The sequence below is a fragment of the Mauremys reevesii genome, linkage group 5 (genome assembly GCF_016161935.1).
Source record: "Mauremys reevesii isolate NIE-2019 linkage group 5, ASM1616193v1, whole genome shotgun sequence".
Classification (NCBI taxonomy): domain Eukaryota; kingdom Metazoa; phylum Chordata; order Testudines; family Geoemydidae; genus Mauremys; species Mauremys reevesii.
In genome coordinates this window covers 12318407-12342098 of record NC_052627.1, presented here as the reverse complement: position 1 = coordinate 12342098, position 23692 = coordinate 12318407, and the positions used below count along the sequence as shown (strand labels likewise).

At 44.8% G+C, this 23692-nt stretch overlaps 2 protein-coding genes across 2 annotated transcripts; both read left to right on the top strand.

Annotated features, from left to right (window-relative positions):
• Window positions 1–1269: 1269 nt before the first annotated feature.
• On the top strand, window positions 1270–3968 carry LOC120406447 (interleukin-8-like). The gene is made up of 4 exons (XM_039541342.1): window positions 1270–1412; window positions 2299–2434; window positions 3196–3279; window positions 3813–3968. Exons 1-4 carry the CDS (start codon window positions 1349–1351, stop codon window positions 3841–3843), a joined length of 315 nt encoding a protein of 104 aa, XP_039397276.1. The 5' UTR covers window positions 1270–1348; the 3' UTR covers window positions 3844–3968.
• A 13176-nt stretch (window positions 3969–17144) lies between these two features.
• Window positions 17145–19749, top strand: LOC120406446 (interleukin-8-like). Its single transcript, XM_039541341.1, has 4 exons — window positions 17145–17290; window positions 18179–18314; window positions 19088–19171; window positions 19704–19749. The coding sequence occupies exons 1-4, from the start codon at window positions 17227–17229 to the stop codon at window positions 19732–19734; spliced, it is 315 nt and encodes a 104-aa protein (XP_039397275.1). The 5' UTR covers window positions 17145–17226; the 3' UTR covers window positions 19735–19749.
• The last annotated feature ends 3943 nt before the right edge of the window (window positions 19750–23692 follow it).

The following is a 23692-nucleotide window of genomic DNA, read 5'->3' as shown; positions in this document are numbered from 1 at the left end:
AGCTTATGCCCAAATATATTTGTTAGTCTCTAAGGTGCCACAAGGACTCCTCGTTGTTTTTGCTGATAGAGATGAACACGGCTACCACTCTGAAAAGCGTAGGTTCAGTTATCCTGGCAAACAAGTCCTCATGTCAGCATAGCTAATTTTGTTCAGGGAACCAGTATAAGCTACACTGACAACAGCCCTCTTTTGCTGGTATAAGGTGCATCTACACTAGACTCGTTTGGCAGTGTAGCATTGCCAGTTCAGCTATACTGGCAAATCTTTTCGAGGGCAGCCTAGGTCTAAGCTTGTAGGCCTGAGCATACTCCTGTCAGAGTACTAGCAGTGAGATGATAGAAATGGAGGGAACCCAGGGGTGGTGTGGCTGTAGAACACCTTGCTGCAGGCCATGCGGAGTCAGCCAGGGGCAGATGCTTTCCACTTGCCCACTACTGTCTCAGTATCTCCATTACGCCTCACACTCCTCAGAACTTGGCCCCAGGGTGACCGGGAACAAGTCTGTCCATCTGATAACCGTCCACCATACCAGTAACTTTTAGACAAAGTTTACAAAAAAAGAGTCATAGGATTTTGCTTTTGACCAAGCCCTGAACATACCTTACTATGCATGAGGAGATCCAACAGACATTGAGGACACTACAGAGCACTATTGTGTTAGAGGAAAACTCCTGGTTAGGGTGTGGAGGAAAAAAAATGCCAGAGAATAAGTCTAAGACTATATCCTACAAACAGAGGGTCAAAACTCCTGGCCCCATTGAAGTCGATTTGGAGTTTTGACCTTGATTTCAATGGGGCCAGGATTTCAGGTGTTCAAAATCAATGTACGGAGAAAAGTAGGAGCTGACTCTACTAACCCTCCCAGAATATCCAATCAAAGAAATGCTCAGGGAAACTCAAGAGTTGAATGTCTTCTTAACCTGCCACATGATAAGACAAAAGAATATAAAGGGATAGTCATATTAATAATAAAAAAATAATAATGAGTTATAGAAACCCACCAGTTACACTGATCTAACTACACGGCGATGTTGTACATCTTTTATATTTAATCCATTCACAAGGAGCGTGATTGGAAGGATAATGAACTAATTTCAGGGTGATCTAGGAAGGGGTTTTACCCACAGCCATGTGACTCATTTTGCAATAGCATCTTGCACATTTTTGGAATTTCCTGACACAATCTAAACACAGTGCTGCCTCGCACGCCCCAGGACGGTATATAAGAGGGTTAGTTCCACAGTTCAGACATCAGAAACCTCCGAGACAACAAGAGAGCTCCCTGCTCCTTCCTAGCAGACAGAGCCAGGAGAATCCAAGAGGGAAGCTCGTCTCACCTCTCATCATGAACGGCAAGTTGGTTGCTGCTGTCTTGGCTCTTTTCCTAACCTACGCAGCGGTGTCAGAAGGTAAGAAAATCCTTCCTCGGGCTCACAGGACTTTGCTTAGTTATGCGCATATTGTGCCTGGAGAGACATTTTCATTTTAGGCTTATTTTAAAAAAGTTGAGGTCTTGTTAAAACTTTTTCAAACAATCTTCATTTGAGAGTGGGGTGACCAGATGTCCCGATTTTTGGGTCTTTTTCTTATATAAGCTGCTATTTCCCTCCACCCCCGTCCCAATTTTTCACATTTGCTATCTAGTGACCCTGTCTGAGAGAGCTGTAAATCAGCAGCTCTTCAGAGCAGTGACTGACACCTGGTGGAAAATGTTGGGAAACAGTCTCTTTGCTATAGAAAGTTATGCTTCTGCCTCATTCTCACCGTCTGCTTTTCCCCTGGTTCTAAAGACAGGCTAAAGGCGGGCTCGTCTGATTACAATATTCATCTGCGCCTCTTGCTTGTCTCAAACACAGGAGGGTTTAACTTGGAGTGGGGAATAAGCAATAGGAGCACAGAACAAGATCACAGATAGTCCTCAAAACTGAAGAAAAGCAAGGGGCCAGATCTTATCCTCAGTTACATGATTTTAAATCTAGGCTCATCATCATTGTAACTAGATCAGAGGCTGGCCAAGCAAGAGCAGGTTTAAAAAAGAAAAACTGGTGACTTAGAATTGTCTTTAAAAACAAATCCAAACATTATTTTGCAGCAGCATCAACTGCTCTCCATACCTTTTCATAATTAGCTTTTAGAGGTGAGGACCAAGGTAACCTTTTAGCCAAGACCCTTGTGGAAAAAAAAACAGAGAGCAAGCATGTCTGATCAAGCAACAAGCAAAACCAAGCCCTCTGCTTCACATGTATAGATGGCGAGATACTCAGCTAACCCGACACAACTCTTGGTTTTTTCCAGGGATGAGTCTGGCAAGGATGGGGAATGAGCTCCGATGCCAGTGCATCGACCTGCATTCCAAGTTCATCCCTCCCAGGAGCATTCGGAATGCGAAGCTGACCCCAAGCGGACCTCACTGCGAGAACACTGAAATCATGTAAGTAGTTTTGCAAAATGCTACCTGCTGCTAAACTAGGAGGAGACTGCTTTGCCTTGTGCTGGTCCAGGAGTTTTCAAAGGGGTGGGAAGCACTAGCAGGCCCACACCACCCAGGGAGACTCCTTAAGCGTGATTTTTAGTCTTTCTAAAGATGTAATTTTAGATATTGCACTTTGCTTTTCATAGTGTCCAGGATCTCTGGGGTGGAAATATAAATGCCCATGGGGAATAATGGGCATTATCTATAGAGTGCTAGAACCTGCATTAGAAGGACAGGAAAAATTATTAATACCCAATACAACCTTTCAACCCAATTCGTCCAGTCCTTCTGCAGGCAAAACTCCCACTGAAAATTCTCCACTGAATACATAAGTGGTTTCCCTGACAGAGGAATGCTGGATTCAGCCCTTTGTGTAAAAAGCAATACCAATGCAGGCAAAGACATTTTATATATATACACGTCCAGAGAGAGAGATACCAGGCAATATTAAAAAAAAAAAAAACTTGAATGCATATATATAGGGGGAGGGAGATGATTTTTTTTTTTTTTTTGCACACCTGGAACATTTTAAAGCAAACAAATGTAGGGCCAGATCCTCAGCTAGTGTAAAATGGTGTAGCTGTCTAGTGAAGTCAATGGAGTTATATCAATTGACACCAGCCGTGCCTGTAGTTTAAAAGGTTGAAAGATACCCTGATGAGAGTCCACAGAGTCCCCCAAGTTGATACATGCCTGACCTTTGTTTTCCTTCTTTGCAGCGCTACTCTCAAGGACGGCAGAGAAGTGTGCTTGGATCCCACTGCTCAATGGGTGAAGATCATCATTAAAGCAATTTTGGACAAGTGAGTCATCATTCTCAGAAGGATTTCATGAAAAAATTATTTTAAAAGAATAGCTAGGTGGTTCCTTAGCACAAACTGCGTAAGAGTGACCTCTTCTCAGGGCATAGTAATCTTCCCCAAACTTGTCTCTCTCAATCCAGTAAGTAAATAATCACCATATCCTACCTTGAAGGTGGCCTAGTGGTTACATTATGGAACTAGGTTCTTCTTGTTCCCTGCTCTGCCCCAGACTTCCTGTGTGAGCTTGGGGAAGTCACTGATAATGGCCACATACACTGGGCAGCTGCAACTCCTTCTGGAGACAATTGGACTCACAGGTGCTCAGTGCTTCTGAAAAACCAGGGTGTCGTCTCCCCCCTCCCCCCCTTGATTTTCCTTTGGTGTGAACCAAGAGTAACTATGTCCAAGTTAATGAAGTTTCACTGATATGGTTGAGAGCAGGCTCAGAGCCCCAAGTGTTCTCAGGTTCTAACTCGTGAGAATTGTTCCATGAGCAGGTTTCTAAGCTGTTCCTTTTCTCCCCCTCTTTACAGAGATCAAGCCAATGCTGAGGCAAAACGCTAAGAGAAACCAAAGAAGAAAAATCTCTGATGTTCTCCTCCAGTTTCCCCTTGAAGGAAACATCTCTGTGAAAATGCCAGTCCATCAGCAAGCAGCCCACATCCTTCTGTTAACATGTTTTCAGGCAGACTCCAGCTAGCAGTATCTATTTTCTATTTATGTATTTATTTATTGAGGTGCTTCATTTTAGGAGTGTTTTTTTTTAAAAAAAAGGCTCAGTTGTGCATGGGATATGCCACTTTCTGCAGCTGAAAGCACTGGATGGGGAAAAGTGATTTGCTGAGGGAAATGAAGACCTTTGGAAACCACTGAAGCTGAACAGGGCTGTCTGAGTGCAATGCACTTGCAGCACAGCTGTATTTATTGTAGGCCTGGCTCTTTCCCTGTTAGAGCAGCAAACTGGCAACAGTTACCCCTCCCCTGCACGGGTATGTTGCATCAACAGCACCGTGAGTCAGAGCCAGCCTGAGGCTGGCTACTGCCGGGGGTTCTGTGGCTTTCCGAAATGAAGCAGCCAAAGTGCTGTTATTTGGGGAGCATTATGTATTGTGCTATAGCACATCAATGTTTTTCTCTCTCGCTCTCTATTTAAAAAGGTAATATTTGAGTAGAAAAAAAACTATTTCAGTGATTTTTGATTCATCTGGATTCTAATATGTTAATTCCTTATGAAGATAGAATATTTCACATTCCTGCTGTTGTGTGTGTTAGGATTTTATGTTAATTATTATGTTAGTTAATTTATTTATTTTATTCAATGAATGGAAAAAATGTTGAGGCTCATGTTGCAATTTTTTTATTCCTGTGCACTTTGGAATTCAATCATTTTTACATTAAACTATATGCTTAAAAAAAGAAATAGTTGTGTTCTGTTTCATAGTTGTGGGCACTTGGCTTGATCTTTGTCATCAGAAAAGGTCATGGTATAAAAAAAAATCAAGGTTTAAAAAAAAAAAAGAACTAGATAAATTCATGGAGGGTAGGTCCCTCAATGTCTATTAGCCAGGATGGGCAGGGATGGTGTCTCTAGCCTCTGTTTGCCAGAAGCTGGGAATGAGCAACAGGGGATGGATCACTTGATGGTTACCTGTTCTGTTCATTCCCTCTGGGGCACCTGGCCTTGGTCACTGTTAGAAGACAGGGTACAGGGCTAGATGGGCCTTTGGTCTGATGCAGTATGAGCATTCTTGTGTATCACTGCCCAGTTTCCAGACTCAGGTTGAGCTCAACTGCAGATTTGCAGCAGGTGGAAGTAACCCAGTTAGGGTTAAGTTGGCATTTCTCAAAACGATGGCCAAACGCAAGCTCCATGAGCAGAGGGTGCAAAACACACTGGACCTGTTCTGGTGGCTCTATGCCATGCACACTTCGAACCTTCTTCTCTGGGTGCTCCATGGGGTTTGGTCTCCACAGTTCTGAAAGGGATGAATTAATGTTGGGACTGTGGGGGTGGCTGCTCCTTATAGCAATGGATCTCAACCTGTCACGACTACTGCACCTCCTTCAGGAGTCTGATTCATCCTGCATTCCCCAAGTTTCACCTCACTTAAAAACTACTTGCTTACAAAATCAGACATAAATATCCAAGGGTCACAGCCACACCGTTACTGACGCATTGCTTATTTTCTCACTTTACCATATAATTATAAAATAAATCAATTGGCATATAAATATGGTGCTTACATTTCAGTATCACATCCAGAGCAGAATAAACAAGTGAGTGTATGAAATTTTAGTTTGGACTGATGTCACTAGTGCTTTTTATGTAGCCTGTTGTAAAATTGTGCAAATATCTAGATGAGTTGAAGTACCCCCTGGAAGACCTCTGCATACCCCTGGTTGAGAACCACTGCTGTATAGCATCATTTCTCCTACTGAACTCTTGGGCAAACCTGTTGAGTGCAGATGAGCTCCATGAGTCAGTAAATAGAGGATCCATTCCTGGCATCAGGGTTCTGATGTGGTTCAGTGTTTTCAGACAGGCATATTGTTAGTAGCCAGAAATATTTTAGCTTTGAACTTTAGAAAACTGCAGTCTGAATATCCAAGCAACTTGCCTAGCGTTGCTGGATTCATAGGAACAGAAGGACTATCATGAATTAGTAACAGATGCTTTCTAATACTGGTTTTTGAGGGAACATGATTAGAAATATTTCTGAGCAGTGCTGTAGTGGTAAAAAAGGGCTAAACACCTAAAATAACTTAATATTCTCCAAAAGAGAAGTGGGCAAACTCCATTTATCCTAAACTACGATACTGTTTCTGACTCTGCACCTCCTCAACTGACCGAACTCAATGTATTCAGAGGGTCTATGATCATTTTTGTACTTTCCCCAAAACCAGTATTAAGTAGCAATAAAATTCAGAGATACAAAGGAGTGAACAAATAATATTTAGTCACAGCAATTCCAAGGCAGTAGCAACAGATGCTCTAAAAGAGTTTTAGTTAAGTATCATATTGGTGAGATGACCAAGTTCTGCAACAATAACTGGAGAAATAAGCCAGTCCACACTAACACGTATCCAAACTTAGGTATAGATCCAAATTTAGTGGCTGGCCCTACTTACAAAGTGAGACAAATCAAAACCAGAGACTTGAACACCTCTGAACTTCAGAAAAAAGTCAAAAACCCAGATGTGATTGCTACAACCATGGCTGGAAAAGCCTCCATGGCCTTAGTATCTGCTGCTGCTGTGGACGGAAACCTGGAAGATCCAGGTAATGCCAGATCCTCTGCTTCTGCTTCTGCCTCCTTCCCTCCCACAGACGCTGTTCCATCAAACTCTAGCCTCCGCCTCCCCAGCCTACCCCTACATACCAACACACCAGGGGAATTGTACAGATGTGCTGCATTAATGGTGCACAAACCCAACATGCCCCTGCTCCAACTTCTGCCACTCCTGCTTGAGAAGCCACTCCTGATCTGTAGAGCCCTGCCAATCTGTGGATATTCATTTTATATCCATGGATCTCTGCATCCGCATATCCATGAACATGGGTGGCAAGTTTGTAGAAATTTTGGTGGTGCCCAAAACCCGCCCCCCAACTCCACCCCCCCAAACTCCGCCCCCACCTGCCTAAGACTCTGGAAGAGGGCTTGGGGGGGGAGGTCTGGGGTGCAGATCCTGGGCTGGGGATTAGGGTGCAGGAGGGGTGCAGGCTTTGGGATGGAGTTTGGGTGCTGGGTGCAGGCTCTGGGATGGGGCAGGGGGTGGGTGTGCAGGAGGGGGTGAGGGGTGCAGGTTTTGGGATGGAGTTTGGGTGCAGGCTCTGGGAGGGAATTTGGAGGTTGTAAGGGGTGTGTGGGAAGGGGAAGGGGGTGCACCCTCTGGGAGGGAGTTGGGGGATAGGAGGGAGTGCAGGGGTGAGGGCTGTGGGGCTGAGGATGAGGGATTCATGATGCAGGAGGGGGCTCAGGGCTGAGGCAGAGGATTAGGGTGCGGGGGGATGAGGGCTCTGGCTGGGGCATGAGGGGTTCATGCTGCGGGGGGGGGCGCTCAGGGCTAGGGCAGAGGGGTGGGGTGAGAGCTGTGGGTCTGAGGGGTTCATGCTGCGGGGGCTCAGGGCTGAGGCAGAGGATTAGGGTGCGAGGGGATGAGGGGTCGGGCGGGGGATGAGGGTTTTGGGCGCTGGAGAGGCTCAGGGCTAGGGCAGGGTAAGGGCAGCCTGCCTTGCCATTAGTCGAGGGCAGGCGCTAGGACCCTGCGGCAGCAGACAGCAGTTCTGCCAGGAGCCGCTCTCCGGCAGCACAAGTAGGCAGGGGAGAGGCGCGCATGCTGCTTTTTGTCAGGGACGCGGCGCGGCCGGGTGGGGGGGGCGGGACACGCAGGGGGAGGGGTGGCAGGCGGGGGCTGGGATCTGCTCCAGGCAGGGACGTGGCGGGGCGGGGGAGGCCCGCGGGGGCCGGGGCCCTATCCAGGCAGGGCCGGGGGAGAGACCCAGCTCCAAGTATGGCTAGAGCAGGGCACCCGGCCCTGAATATTCTTGGAGCCCGAGCACCGCAAATGTATATAACCTGCCGCCTATGTCCATGGACCATACTTGTGGATCAGATGCAGATACAAACTTTGTATCCAGGCAGGACTCTACTGATTTGTTGCCCTTGGGAGCAGGAATTGTTCTATAGTGTAGTATGCAGTATTTTTAAACTGCATTTATACTAAAGATGTTTGAAGAGAAAAAATGGTTAGCTTTGTATTTTTTACCTTTTTTCTCTCTGTGACAGAGCCTGAGCTAGTGTAAATTGGTGTAGCATCATTCAAATCAATGGAGATAACTGATTCCCACCAGCTGAGGGCCTGGCTTCAACATAGTTGACTTTAGCGGATATGAATTGATCAAATCTAACTAGAGAGTGTGTCCTTTATGATTCTTTTTTGGAAATTGGTTGTATGTAAGTCTGTGGCTGGCCAATTAAAACAAAAATAAAAGTGCCCTATATGCATGACTGATGGGGAAAACTATTGGTGTTCTACCGCTTGAGTATTTCAGGCACTGTCACCGTGGTTGGTAAACCTTAGGTTTCACCCATCTGGAAACAGAAGAGCTATTACCACAAGCAGTTTCTATCTCTTTAAGCACCATCACCGTACATTACAGAAAAAGCCACATAGGATCAACCTTTCAGATGTATTAAAAAGGGAATTTGAAGCTAGTTCAGGGGTCGGCAACCTTTCAGAAGCGGTGTGCCGAGTCTTCATTTATTCACTCTAATTTAAGGTTTTGCATTCCAGTAATAATTTTAATGTTTTTAGAAGGTCTCTTTCTATAAGTCTATAATATATCACTAAACTATTGTTGTATGTAAAGTAAATAAGTTTTTTTTAAATGTTTAAGAAGCTTCATTTAACATTAAATTAAAATGCAGAGCCCCCTGGACTGGTGGCCAAGACCCAGGCAGTGTGAGTGCTACTGAAAATCAGCTCACGTGCCGACTTCGGCACATGTGCCATAGGTTGCCTACCCCTGAGCTAGTGAAACAATGCTCTGTTACCCAATGGATACACATCATCTCAAGTTTCCTTCTAAGGGCCAGATTCAGCACCAGTATCACACTCTGCAAATAATCCCACTGAAATCAATGCAACAACCTGTGGAGTAAGATACTATTCCGTGTGAGTAATGATGATAGTATCTGGCCCTAAATGAACACGCCTCCTGATTCACGTGAGGTAGCTGAACCGAAACATCTTCACCTGCATAATGCTTGGGAGGCGGTGACAGGGTTTTGTTCTTAATTAATCAAATATTTAACCAAATGCTCACCTGCGTTACATTTCTTTAAGCAAATATTAAGTTTATGAATTTGAAAATTTTTTCCATGCAATACATTTCTCCTACTGCTTGATAGTAAGGGATTTATATAGTGTAGATGTTAGAGTGACTCAGATATTTGCAACTTGGCTTATTTCTTGGTCAAAGTAAATTATCACCATTTTTAATGCAGCGTCTCAGGCATTAATCAGTTCTGAGGCATAGCCATATAAATAAACTGGAGGCATGGTAAGCTGCTGTTCTTTTATCTGCTAAAAGGGTCTGGAATAGTTGAAGCGATTATACATTGCTGCAAAAACCTTTCTACATGGCACTTATGTTTAAAAGTCGGGTGACAGAGCGGAGGATGGGGGGCTGCTGAATGGAGCACTCTGGAATCTGATTAGACTGCTGTTTAAGTAAACCTAACAGAGTGCTTTGAAATTCCCGATTCATAATATTTATTTAATTTAAAAAACTGTTTTAATAAACAAGAGATTCTTAAGTATCAGAGGGGTAGCCGAGTTAGTCTGCATCTGTAAAAAGCAGCAAAGAGGCACCTTATAGACTAACAGACGTATTGGAGCAAGAGCTTTCGTGGGTGATACCCACTTTGTCGGATGCATGTGTTATTGAGATTATTAGTATTTTATGGTTTTACTTCCTCTTCCTGTTTTATCTCCCATTTCTTCCCCTGACCTCTGCCTACAAGCTCTGCTTGCTTTCTCTAATAAGGAAGCCCTGGACAGCGTAGCATACAAGTTATTATATAGGGAATCAAGTAACATTTTCATCCATTAGCAATAACAATGAGATTTTTACTAGAGAGGTACAAATTGAAAAATTAGGATCTGAACATCTCCACACTTGAGGAAATTGAGATCTGGGACTTTTGGTTCAGACCCAACTCTGATCAGGGCTGGATTAACCCATAGGCTCATAAGGCGATAGCCTTAGGGCCTCCTATTTTTAGGCCCTTCTGGTCAGGCCGGGGCCTGGGGATGGGGAGGGAGCTGCTGGAAAGGCAAAGCAGGAAAGGCAAAGCAGGCCCCGTGGCTTGGGAGGAGCTCAGCCAGCAGCCTGCTGCATCTCCCTGCGCTCCAGGAACACACTGCCAGGGATCCAGTTAACACTGGTGACCAGACACTAAAAATCCAGTTACCACAGAAACCCATGCCAGCCGCGGGGGTAGTTTGAGCAGACACTGTCATCCCCCACCCCTGCTCCCCTCATCCCTGATTTCTCCAGAGCTCTGCTTAGCTGTCAGGGAGGGAAGAAGCTCCGTCTGTCCCTCTCCTCAGCTGAGGCTGGCAGGGCACCAGGACACTGCCTCCTCGGTCCTAGTGCCGTCACTGTCATCTTCTAGGGTCCCATTTCTGGTGACAGCCTTTGGGGAGAGGCAAGGGGATGAGGGAGTACCAGAGCAGTAGGGTGGGAAGCTTGCACAGAACCTGCACACACTCTGTCCAGCTCCAGCCAGAACGATTGCCCCTCCCATGTCTAAGGGCAGGTCTACACTAAGAGCGGGGGTCGAACTAGGGTACGCAAGTTCAGCTACGTGAATAGCGTAGCTGAATTCGAAGTACCCTAGTTCGAACTACTCACCCATCCAGACATCGTGGAATCGAAGTCCGCGGCTCCAAGGTCGACTCCGCCACCGCCTTTTGCAGTGGTGGAGTACCGAAGTCGACCCCGGCGCTTCCGGAGTTCGAACTATCGCGTCCAGATTAGACGTGATAGTTTGAGCTCCGAGAAGTCGTACTCACCGCATCGACCCGGCTGTGTGAGTGTAGACTAGCCCTAAGGAACGAGCTCCTGCACATATGTAGGCAAAACCAAACCAAACCTCCCATTCTGGATACCAGTCCTTTTAAGTTTTACAGAGCCTTCCATCGAGGGGCTTCAGGTTTATGATGCCCTGTGTTCAATACTGCATTGCACTCTACTCAAAATCAAAGACATCCAATTTTTTTCTTTGATGTATTTTTCTGTACTGGGATGCACAGGCAGCCAAGTTCTTTCCTTATGCTCAGCCTAGTTCCACAGGCCAACGCAGCTTTGTACTTTTAAGGGGTTGCAAAAGCACTGGAGGAAGCTCAGCACACAATGTGGTAGGTTTCTCCCTCAAGGATTTTAAATCCACTTCTTAGCAGGCTAGGATAGGAAGACTAGCTGAATAGGCTAAAGGCCAGTTATGTTGGTTCTCTAGCCGTTCAATCCATCATACAAGTACCTCACATTTGATTTCTTTTAAGTTTCATTCCAAAAAAACTTAAAAGCTTAATAAACCTGAAGTTAGTCCTCATTCTTCTGCCCCCCAACTCAAACTAACTTCTTTCCCAAGTGCAACATGTTGGGTAAGCACAGAATGTGTGTGATTCGAGAAGAGAATGAGATCACAGCCAATTCCCGCTGACAGTTACACCTGTGTAGTCTTATTGACTTCAGGGAGAACAGACTTTTGCACAAGAATAAATTTTGGTCCCATCTGCTTTTTCACATCTGGTATAAGCAGAATCTGAGCATTTTAAGGAAAAAAAAATAATCAAGGTCTGCTTGATTTACACATGTAAACAAAACAGGAAGCTTTCCCTTCATTCTACACCAGCCTTGTAAACAAACCCCAGGCCTGGTGTAACAAGGGTGTCACTACAGCAGTCTCGGCTAGATTGTTCTTTTGAAAGATACTTAATGGTTCTTTTAAGATGCTGGTTTTCAATGAAGTCTTTTTTGTTCAGTGGGACAGAGAACAAAACAGGGAATAGCTCTCTTTCGTAAACTCCTAGTCATTCAAAAGCTGAAAGGCTTTAGATTAAGTTTGTTAATGTTGCAGTGTTCGTCCTCATTCAGACGAGCACTCCACTACCTAAGAGAAGGACAGCGTAGCATCATTCGTGCTACCTCTTACTCAGAAGTACCTGTTTGGAGAATTGAGTGTCGTGAGACTAGAATAAACTTGTTAATTCTGCAGAAATAAAAATTTGTAGATGTGTGTAGAAAAAATGTTTGATGACTTCATAATTTTGTTTGCAATATGTCATTCACATTTAGGCCCTACCCTCCCATTAGCTGTAGGCCCCTCATAACCTTAATCCGGCCCTGACTCGGATATTTGAAATTGGATTAGTTCAGCTCTTCAGCTCCCTGAACCTTGCTTTGATAGTAGTCACTGCTGCACTTATGTGGAAATCCAGTAATCCTTTTAGACACATGGGCTGGGTCTCCAAAAGAACCTCTCTCTCTCTCCCCCTCTCTCTTCTTTTAAGTGGCTAGATGGACTTGACCTCGCTCCAGATGTCAGTCATTTGTCCTGCAGGCAGATATAGCCAAGGTGCTTGACTCTTGTTATCTTGCTAAAGATAAAATGCTCAGCATTGCAATGTTGGAAATCCAATGTTTTCTCCCTCTAACAATAATCCCCAAAATAGTCTGGCAAAACCAAGTAACTGGCCTGAGTCACAAAACCAGTTTGTAAAGTGTTATGTTCTCTCCAGTTACTTTTTTGTTTGCTTTTTAAAGAGCCCAGTAGCTCAAGAAGAGGAAACTGATTCAGATCTCACCTGTACTGATATCAATCAGGAGTGTACCTCCACTGAGTCAGATGCACTCAAGGCGAGATTTACAGGGGTATTGAGGCTTCTAATAGGATTTTCACATGCACCTAAGCAGGTTAGGTGCCTAATTCTGTTGGTTTCAAGGAGAGTTAGGCATTTAGCCTGATTAGGCGCTATTGAAAATCCAATTAGGTTCCTACCTTCATCTTTAGGCTCCTAGACACATTTGTGCTGCGCCTCTCCCCGGGATATAGGCATCTGGGTGCTTTTGAAAATTCTGTTAGGCACCTAACGCTTAGTTGCCTTTAAAAAGCTGGCCCTGAGTGCTGCTGTGTAGGGAGAGTGGAAAAGTCGGCTTCACTCACTTTTAGGTCATCACACCCCCCACTCCCAATCTGGAAGCAGCTCTGAACTGAGCTGGTGTCCCACCACAAGCACAAGCAGCCTAAAATCCACAGGCGGTGGCAGAAACCCTCCCTAGAGCTGCTAGGAGGCTTTACATGGGCCGCTTAGCAATTCCCCAGCGATGGAATGATCTTGCTGGGAAGCCAGGCTTTCAGGGCAGGTGCACACCACTGGAGTGGCACACAGCTGCCCCAGCACAGGAGAAGATGAAGGCCACAAACTGGTGTAGGAATCAGATTCTCTGTGATGCGCTTGCTCTTCATTCTCCTATTCTTTCCATCATGGACCGTCTTCATTCAATTAAGCACTGTGGTTCAGATCATTACTATGGTTCACCAGCCACATTCCGAGAGGAAAAAGTAGCTATTTTCTAAGTTATGCTTTATAGACTTCAGCTCCCGATATACTATATGCAAAAAATAGTTGACATTTCTTGGCCCTTGATTGGGACAGAATATACAATTGAGATAAAATAAGAGCTGATCTACCATTCTTTTCTAAATGTACCCCCGTAAAGGGACAGCTGTGACTCCTAATGGTTCATTTTCAGCAATAAGAAAGACACACAGGACTATGGTAATTCCTTAAGTAAATACTACAAAGGGATATAACAAACAGAGAACTGATACGTATTGCAATCTAAATGCGTCCTGACTAACAGCTGACACATACTGGCATAAAATAAACCAGAAAAAGGTATCATCCAAAAGGCAGCTGTTCAATGTACAGATCCCTGTCAGTTAGAAGTGTTTGTTTGTACCTACTTACCTCAGTTATCCTAAAGGTGGGATTACTTGTGCTCCTGGGAATATGTCAGAAGAGTGGATCTTGTGAGCTTGTTTGGCATTGGGAATAAATGTAAGATTAAGGCCAGGTCTACACTAGAAACTAAAGTCCCTTAGGGGAATGAATTTTTTACAACATTTCTAAACTGGCAAAAGCCCTAAAGAAACTACAACATCCTCTCAAGAAACTCCCTAAAGAAACACAACAAATCTACACTGACACACCCCTGGAGCCCTGACCAGGGGTATTCTATCTGCTACCCCAAACCGTAGATGCCCTATCATCTCAGGCATTGGCACCCTGACAGCAGGATTATCTGGCTATGTAGACTCTCTCCTCAGGCCCTACGCTACCAGCACTCCCAGCTATGTTCGAGACACCACTGACTTCCTGAGGAAACTACAATCCATCGGTGATCTTTCAGAAAACACCATCCTGGCCACTATGGATGTGGAAGCCCTCTACACCAACATCCCACACAAAGATTGACTACAAGCCATCAGGAATAGCCTCCTCGATACCATCACGGCAAACCTGGAGGCTGAACTTGGAGACTTTGTCCTCACCCACAACCATTTCACCTTTGGGGACAATGTATACCTTCAAGTCAGCAGCACTGCTATGGGTACCTGCATAGTCCCACAGTATGACACCATTTTTATGGCTGACTTAGAACAACGCTTCCTCAGCTCTTGTCCCCTTACGCCCCTACTCTACTTGTGCTACATTGAGGACATCATCATCTGAACCCATGGGAAGGAGGCCCTTGAGGAATTCCACCAAGATTTCAACAATTTCCACCCCACCATCAACCTCAGCCTGGACCAGTCCACACAAGATGTCCACTTCCTAGACACTACAGTGCTAATAAGCGATGGGCACATAAACACCACCCTATCCCGGAAACCTACTGACCGCTATACTTACCTACATGCCTCCAGCTTTCACCCGGACTACATCACACGATCCACAGTCTACAGCCAACCTCTAAGATACAACCCCATTTGCTTTGATCCCTCAGACAGAGACAGACACCTACAGGATCTCTATCAAGTGTTCTTAAAAGTAAAATACCCACCTGGTGAAGTGAAGAAACAGGTTGACAGAGCCAGAAGGGTACCCAGAAATCACCTACTACAGGACAGGCCCAATAAAGAAAGTAACAGAACGCCACTAGCTGTCACCTACAGCTCCCAACTGAAATTTCTCCAGCGCATCATTAAGCATCTACAACCTATCCTGAAGGACAATCCCTCACTCTCACAGACTTTGGGGGACAGGCCTGTCCTCGCTTACAGACAGCCCCCCAACCTGAAGAAAATACTCACCGGCAACTACACACCACTCAACAAAAACACCAACCCAGGAACAAAACCCTGCAACGAACCCCGGTGCCAACTCTGTCCACATATCTATTCAAGGGACACCATCATAGGACCTAACCACATGAGCCACGCCACCAGGGTTCCTTCACCTGCACATCTACCAATGTGATATATGCCATCATGTGCCAGCAATGCCCCTCTGCCATATACATTGACCAAACCAGACAGTCTCTACGCAAAGGAATAAATGGACACAGATCTGACATCAGGAATCACAACATTCCAAACTAGTAGGAGAACACTTCAGTCTCCCTGGTCACTCACTAACAGACCTAAAAGTGGCAATTCTTCAACAAAAAAACTTCAGAAACAGACTCCAACGTGAAACTGCAGAATTGGAATTAATTTGCAAACTGGACACCATCAGATTAGGCCTGAATAAAGACTGGGCGTGGTTGGGTCATTACAAAACCTAAACCTAATTTCCCCAATACTAATTTCCCTCACTGTTAGCCACATTTTATTGCCAACTGTCTGAAATGGGCCACACATTACCACTTCCAAAGTTATTTTTCCTCCCTTGGTATCCTGCTGTCAATTGAATTGTCTCATTAGACTGAGCTCACACTTGGTAAAGCAACTCACATCTTTTCATGTATTTATACCTGCTCCTGTATTTTCCACTCCATGCATCTGATGAACTGGGGTCTAGCCCACGAAAGCTTATGCCCAAATACATTTGTTAGTCTCTAAGGTGCCACAAGGACTCCTCGTTGTTTTTGCTGATACAGATGAACATGGCTCCCACTCTGAAAAGTGTAGGTTCAGTTGTCCTGACAAACAAGTCCTCATGTCAGCATAGCTAATTTTGTTCAGGGAACCAGTATAAGCTACACTGACAACAGCCCTCTTTTGCCGGTATAAGGTGCATCTACACTAGACTCGTTTGGCAGTGTAGCATTGTCAGTTCAGCTATACTGGCAAATCTTTTTGAGGGCAGCGTAGGTCTAAGCTTGTAGGCCTGAGCATACTCCTGTCAGAGTACTAGTAGTGAGATGATAGAAATGGAGGGAACCCAGGAGTGGTGTGGCCCTGTAGAACACCTTGCTGCAGGCCATGCGGAGTCAGCCAGGGGCAGATGCTTTCCACTTGCCCACTACTGTCTCAGTCTCTCCATTACGCCTCACACTCCTCAGAACTTGGCCCCAGAGTGGCCGGGAACAAGTCTGTCCATCTGATAACCGTCCACCATACCAGTAACTTATAGACAAAGTTTACAAAAAAAAAGAGTCATAGGATTTTGCTTTTGACCAAACCTGAACATACCTTACTCTGCATGAGGAGATCCAACAGACATTGAGGACACTACAGAGCACTATTGTGTTAGAGGAAAACTCCTGGTTAGGGCGTGGAGGAAAAAAAATGCCAGAGAATAAGACTAAGACTATATCCTACAAACAGAGGGTCAAAACTCCTGGCCCCATTGAAGTCGATTTGGAGTTTTGACCTTGATTTCAATGGGGCCAGGATTTCAGGTGTTCAAAATCAATGTACGGAGAAAAGTAGGCGCTAACTCTACTAACCCTCCCAGAATATCCAATCTAAGAAATGCTCAGGGAAACTCAAGAGTTGAATGTCTTCTTAACATGCTACATGATAAGCCAAAAGAATATAAAGGGATAGTCATATTAATAATAAAAAAATAATAATGAGTTATAGAAACCCACCAGTTACACTGATCTAACTACACGGCGATGTTGTACATCTTTTATATTTAATCCATTCACAAGGAGCGTGATTGGAAGGATAACAAACTTGGAAGGACTGTGGGTTTTACCCACAGCCATGTGACTCATTTTGCAATAGCATCTTGCACAATTTTGGAATTTCCTGACACAATCTAAACACAGTGCTGCCTTGCACGCCCCAGGACGGTATATAAGAGGGTTGGTTCCACAGCTCAGACATCAGAAACCTCCCGAGACAACAAGAGAGCTCCCTGCTCCTTCCTAGCAAGCAGAGCCAGGAGAATCCAAGAGGGAAGCTCATCTCACCTCTCATCATGAACGGCAAGTTGGTTGCTGCTGTCTTGGCTCTTTTCCTAACCTACGCAGCGGTATCAGAAGGTAAGAAAATCCGTCCTCGGGCTCACAGGACTTTGCTTAGTTATGCGCATATTATGCCTGGAGAGACATTTTCATTTTAGGCTTATTTTAAAAAGTTGAGGTCTTGTTAAAACTTTTTCAAACAAACAATCTTCATTTGAGAGTAGAGTGACCAGATGTCCCGATTTTTGGGTCTTTTTCTTATATAAGCTGCTATTTCCCTCCACCCCGTCCCGATTTTTCACATTTGCTGTCTAGTCACCCTATTTGAGAGAGCTGTAAATCAGCAGCTCTTCAGAGCAGTGACTGTCACCTGGTGGAACATGTTGGGAAACAGTCTCTTTGCTATAGAAAGTTTTGCTTCTGCCTCTTTCTCACAGTCTGCTTTTCCCCTGGTTCTAAAGACAGGCTAAAGGCGTGATCGTCTGATTGCAATATTCATCTGCGCCTCTTGCTTGTCTCAAACACAGGAGGATTTAACTTGGAGTGGGGAATAAGCAATAGGAGCCCAGAACAAGATCACAGATAGTCCTCAAAACTGAAGAAAAGCAAGGAGCCAGTTCTTAGCCTCCATTACATGATTTTAAATCTAGGCTCATCATCATTGTAACTAGATCAGAATCTGGCCAAGTAAGAGCAGGTTTAAAAAAGAAAAACTGGTGACTTAGAATTGTCTTTAAAAACAAATCCAAACATCATTTTGCAGCAGCATCAACTGCTCTCCATACCTTTTCATAATTAGCTTTTAGAGGTGAGGACCAAGGTAACCTTTTAGCCAAGACCCTTGTGGAAAAAAAAACAGAGAGCAAGCATGTCTGATCAAGCAACAAGCTAAACCAAGCCCTCTGCTTCACATGTATAGATGGCGAGATACTCAGCTAACCTGACACAACTCTTGGTTTTTTCCAGGGATGAGTCTGGCAAAGACGGGGAATGAGCTCCGATGCCAGTGCATCGACCTGCATTCCAAGTTCATCCCTCCCAGGAGCATTCGGGATGTGAAGCTGACCCCAAGCGGACCTCACTGCGAGAACACTGAAATCATGTAAGTAGTTTTGCAAAATGCTACCTGCTGCTAAACTAGGAGGAGACTGCTTTGCCTTGTGCTGGTCCAGGAGTTTTCAAAGGGGTGGGAAGCACTAGCAGGCCCACACCACCCAGGGAGACTCCTTAAGCGTGATTTTTAGTCTTTCTAAAGATGTAATTTTAGATATTGCACTTTGCTTTTCATAGTGTCCAGGATCTCTGGGGTGGAAATATAAATGCCCATGGGGAATAATGGGCATTATCTATAGAGTGCTAGAACCTGCATTAGAAGGACAGGAAAAATTATTAATACCCAATACAACCTTTCAACCCAATTCCTCCAGTCCTTCTGCAGGCAAAACTCCCACTGAAAATTCTCCACTGAGTACATAAGTGGTTTCCCTGACAGAGGAATGCAGGATTCAGCCCTTTATGTAAAAAGCAATACCAATGCAGGCAAAGACATTTGATATATATATACACACACATCCAGAGAGAGAGAGAGAGAGAGATACCAGGCAATATTTAAAAAAAAACAAACTTGAATGCATATATATAGGGGGAGGGAGATGATTTTTTTTTTTTGCACACCTGGAACATTTTTAAGCAAACAAATGTAGGGCCAGATCCTCAGCTAGTGTAAAATGGTGTAGCTCTCTAGTGAAGTCAATGGAGTTATATCAATTGACACCAGCCGTGCCTGTAGTTTAAAAGGTTGAAAGATACCCTGATGAGAGTCCACAGAGTCCCCCAAGTTGATACATGCCTGACCTTTGTTTTCCTTCTTTGCAGCGCTACTCTCAAGGACGGCAGAGAAGTGTGCTTGGATCCCACTGCTCAATGGGTGAAGAGAATCATTAAAGCAATTTTGGACAAGTGAGTCATCATTCTCAGAAGGATTTCATGAAAAAATTATTTTCAAAGAATAGCTAGGTGGTTCCTTAGCACAAACTGCGTAAGAGTGACCTCTTCTCAGGGCATAGTAATCTTCCCCAAACTTGTCTCACTCAATCCAGTAAATAAATAATCACCATATCCTACCTTGAAGGTGGCCTAGTGGTTAGATTATGGAAGTAGGTTCTTCTTGTTCCCTGCTCTGCCCCAGACTTCCTGTGTGAGCTTGGGGGAAGTCACTGATAATGGCCACATATACTGGGCAGCTGCAACTCCATCTGGAGACAATTGGACTTACAGGTGCTCAGTGCTTCTGAAAAACCAGGGTGTCGTTCCCCCCCGCCCACTTGATTTTCCTTTGGTGTGAACCAAGAGTAACTATGTCCAAGTTAATGAAGTTTCACTGATATGGTTGAGAGCAGGCTCAGAGCCCCAAGAGTTCTCAGGTTCTAACTAGTGAGAATTGTTCCATGAGCAGGTTTCTAAGCTGTTCCTTTTCTCCCCCTCTTTACAGAGATCAAGCCAATGCTGAGGCAAAACGCTAAGAAAAACCAAAGAAGAAAAACCTCGGATGTTCTCCTCCAGTTTCCCCTTGAAGGAAACATCTCTGTGAAAATGCCAGTCCATCAGCAAGCAGCCCACCTCCTTCTGTTAACATGCTTTCAGGCAGACTCCAGCTAGCAGTGTCTATTTTCTATTTATGTATTTATTTATTGAGGTGCTTCATTTTAGGAGTGTTTTTTTTTAAAAAAAAAAGTCTGAGTTGTGCATGGGATATGCCACTTTCTGCAGCTGAAAGCACTGGATGGGGAAAAGTGATTTGCTGAGGGAAATGAAGACCTTTGGAAACCACTGAAGCTGAACAGGGCTGTCTGAGTGCAATGCACTTGCAGCACAGCTGTATTTATTGTAAGCCTGGCTCTTTCCCAGTTAGAGCAGTAAACTGGTAACAGTTACCCCTCCCCTGCACTGGTATGTTGCATCAACAGCACCATGAGTCAGAGCCAGCCTGAGGCTGGCTACTGCCGGGGGTTCTGTGGCTTTCCGAATTGAAGCAGCCAAAGTGCTGTTATTTGGGGAGCATTATGTATTGTGCTATAGCACATGAATGTTTTTCTCTCTCGCTCTCTATTTAAAAAGGTAATATTTGAATAGAAAAAACAAACTATTTATTTAAGTGATTTTTGATTCATCTGGATTCTAATATGTTAATTCCTTATGAAGATAGAATATTTCACATTCCTGCTGTTGTGTGTGTTAGGATTTTGTTATGTTAATTAATTAATTTATTTTATTAAATGAATGGAAAAAAATGTTGAGGCCCATGTTGCAATTTTTTTATTCCTGTGCACTTTGGAATTCAATCATTTTTACATTAAACTATATGCTTAAAAACAAGATGTGTTTTGTTTCATAGTTGTTGGCACTTGGTTTGATCTTTGTCATCAGAAAAGGTCATGGTATAAAAATATCAAGGTTTAAAAAAAAAAACTAACTACATTCCTGGAGGATGGGTCCCTCAATGGCTATTAGCCAGGATGGGCAGGGATGGTGTCTCTAGCCTCTGTTTGCCTGAAGCTGGGAATGAGCGACAGGATGGATCACTTGATGGTTACCTATTCTGTTCATTCCCTCTGGGGCACCTGGCATTGGTCACTGTTAGAAGACAGGGTACAGGGCTAGATGGACCTTTGGTCAGATGCAGTATGACCGTTCTTGTGTATCACTGCCCAGTTTCCAGACTCAGGTTGAGATCAACTGCAGATTTGCAGCAGGTGGAAGTAACCCAGTTAGGATTAAGTTGGCATTTCTCAAAACGATGGCCAAACGCAAGCTCCATGAGCAGAGGGTAGCAGAACACACTGGATCTGTTCTGGTGGCTCAATGCCATGCACACTCCGAACCCTCTTCTCTGGGTGCTCCATGGGGTTTGGTCTCCACAGTTCTGAAAGGGATGATTTATGTTGGAGCGGTGGGGATGGCTGCTCCTTATAGCAATGGTTCTCAACCTTTCACGACTACTGCACCTCTTTCAGGAGTCTGATTCATCCTGCATTCCCCAAGTTTCACCTCACTTAAAAACTACTTGCTTACAAAATCAGACATAAATATCCAAGGGTCACAGCCACACCCTTATTGACACATTACTTATTTTATCATTTTACTACACAATTATAAAATAAATCAATTGGAATATAAATATGGTGCTTACATTTCAGTATCACATCCAGAGCAGAATAAACAAGTGAGTGTATGTATGAAATTTTAGTTTGGACTGATGTCACTAGTGCTTTTTATGTAGCCTGTTGTAAAACTGTGCAAACATTTAGATGAGTTGAAGTACCCCCTGGAAGACCTCTCCATACCCCTGGTTGAGAACCACTGCTGTATAGCATCATTTCTCCTACTGAACTCTTGGGCAAATCTGTTGAGTGCAGATGAGCTCCATGAGTCAGTAAATAGAGGATCCATTTCTGGCATCAGGGTTCTGATGTGGCTCAGTGAAGCGTTTGTTTTCAGACAGGCATATTGTTAGTAGTCAGAAATATTTTAGCTTTGGACTTTAGAAAACTGCAGTCTGAATATCCAAGCAACTTGCCCAGCGTTGCTGGATTCATAGGAACCAAAGGACTATCATGAATTAATAACAGATGGTTTCTAATACTGGTTTTTGAGGGAACATGATTAGAAATATTTCTGAGCAGTGGTGTAGTGGTAAAAAAAGGGGCTAAACACCTAAAATAACTTAATATTCTCCAAAAAGAGAAGTGGGCAAACTCAATTTATACTAAACCACTATACTGTTTCTGACTCTGCGCCTCCTCAACTGATCGAACTCAATGTATTCAGAGGGTCTATGATCATTTTTGTACTTTCCCCAAAACCAGTATTAAGTAGCAATAAAATTCAGAGATACAAAGGAGTGAACAAATAATATTTAGTCCCAGCAATTCCAAGGCAGTTGCAACAGATGCTCTAAAAGAGTTTTAGTTAAGCATCAGACTGGTGAGAGAACCAGGCTTTGCAACAATAACTGCAAAAATAAGCCAGTCCACACTAACACGTATCCAAACTTAGGTATAGATCCAAATTTAGTGGCTGGCCCTACTTACAAAGCGAGACAAATCAAAACCAGAGACTCGAACACCTCTGAACTTTGGAAAAGTCAAAAACCCAAATGTGATTGTTACAAGCATGGCTGGAATAGCTCCGTGGCCTTAGTATCCTGCTGCTGCTGTGGAGGGAAAACTGGAAGATCCAGGTAATGCCAGATCAGGGGCGGCTCTACAAATTTGGCCGCCCCAAGCAATCATGCCCGGGAGGCGCCCCCGAGCCGCGGGAGCAGCGGACCTGCCGCGGGCATGACTGCGGAGGGTCCGCTGGTCGCGCGACTCAGCTGGACCCCCGCGGCTGCGGACGCTTCGCTGGTCCGGCGGCTCCGGTTGAGCTGCCGCAGTCATGGCTGCGGGAGGTCCAGCCGAGCCGCGGGACCAGCGAACCGTCCGCAGTTATGCCTGCGGCAGGTCCGGTCGTCCCGGGGCTCTGGTGGACCTCCCACAGGCATGACTGCGGCAGGTCCACCGGCCCAGCCTGCCGCCCCCCTGGGAAATGGCCGCCCCAGGCGGGTGCTTGCCCCGCTGGGCTCTAGAGCCGCCCCTGTGCCAGATCCTCTGCTTCTGCCACCTTCCCTCCCACAGATGCTGTTCCATCAAACTCTAGCCTCCGCCTCCCCAGCCTACCCCTGCATACCAACACACAAGGGGAATTGTACAGCCGTGCTGCATTAATGGTGCACAAACCCAACATGTCACTGCTCCAACTTCTTCCACTCCCCCTTGAGAAGCTGCTCCTGATCTGTAGAGCCCTGCAAATCTATGGATATTCATTTTAGATCCGTTGATATCTGCATCCGTATATCTGTGGATCATGCTTGTAAAGTGTTATGTTCTCTCCAGTTATTTGTTGTTTGCTTTTTGAAGAACCCAGTAGCTCAAGAAGAGGAAACTGATTCAGATCTCAACTATACTGATATCAATCAGGAGTGTACCTCCACTGAGCCAGGTGCATTCAAAGTGAGATTTACAGGGGTATTGAGGCTTCTAATGGGATTTTCACATACACCTAAGCAGGTTAGGTGCCTAATTCTGTTGGTTTCAAGGAGAGTTAGGCATTTAGCCTGATGAGATGCTGTTGAAAATCCAATTAGGCACCTGTCTTCATCTTTAGGCCTCTAAAGACCTATGTGCTGCGCCTCTCCCCGGGGATGTAGGCATCTGGGTGCTTTTGAAAATTCTATTAGGCACCTAACTGCAACGCTAGGTGCTTAGTTGCCTTTAAAAAGCTGGCCCTGAGTGCTGCTGTGTAGGGAGAATGGGAAAGTCGGCTTCACTCGCTTTTACGTCATCACACCCCCAACTCCCAATCTGGAAGCAGCTCTGAACTGAGCTGGTGTCCCACCACAAGTACGAGCAGCCTAAAATTCACAGGCAGTGGCAGAAACCC

Excerpts from the sequence above, each read along its gene's own strand:
- LOC120406446 (XM_039541341.1), top strand. The coding sequence starts at position 17,227 with ATGAACGGCAAGTTGGTTGCTGCTGTCTTGGCTCTTTTCCTAACCTAC. Across the intron at positions 18,315-19,087 it reads TGCGAGAACACTGAAATCAT|CGCTACTCTCAAGGACGGCA; the intron begins GTAAGTAGTTTT and ends CCTTCTTTGCAG. Across the intron at positions 19,172-19,703 it reads ATTAAAGCAATTTTGGACAA|AGATCAAGCCAATGCTGAGG; the intron begins GTGAGTCATCAT and ends CCCTCTTTACAG.
- LOC120406447 (XM_039541342.1), top strand. The coding sequence starts at position 1,349 with ATGAACGGCAAGTTGGTTGCTGCTGTCTTGGCTCTTTTCCTAACCTAC. Across the intron at positions 2,435-3,195 it reads TGCGAGAACACTGAAATCAT|CGCTACTCTCAAGGACGGCA; the intron begins GTAAGTAGTTTT and ends CCTTCTTTGCAG. Across the intron at positions 3,280-3,812 it reads ATTAAAGCAATTTTGGACAA|AGATCAAGCCAATGCTGAGG; the intron begins GTGAGTCATCAT and ends CCCTCTTTACAG.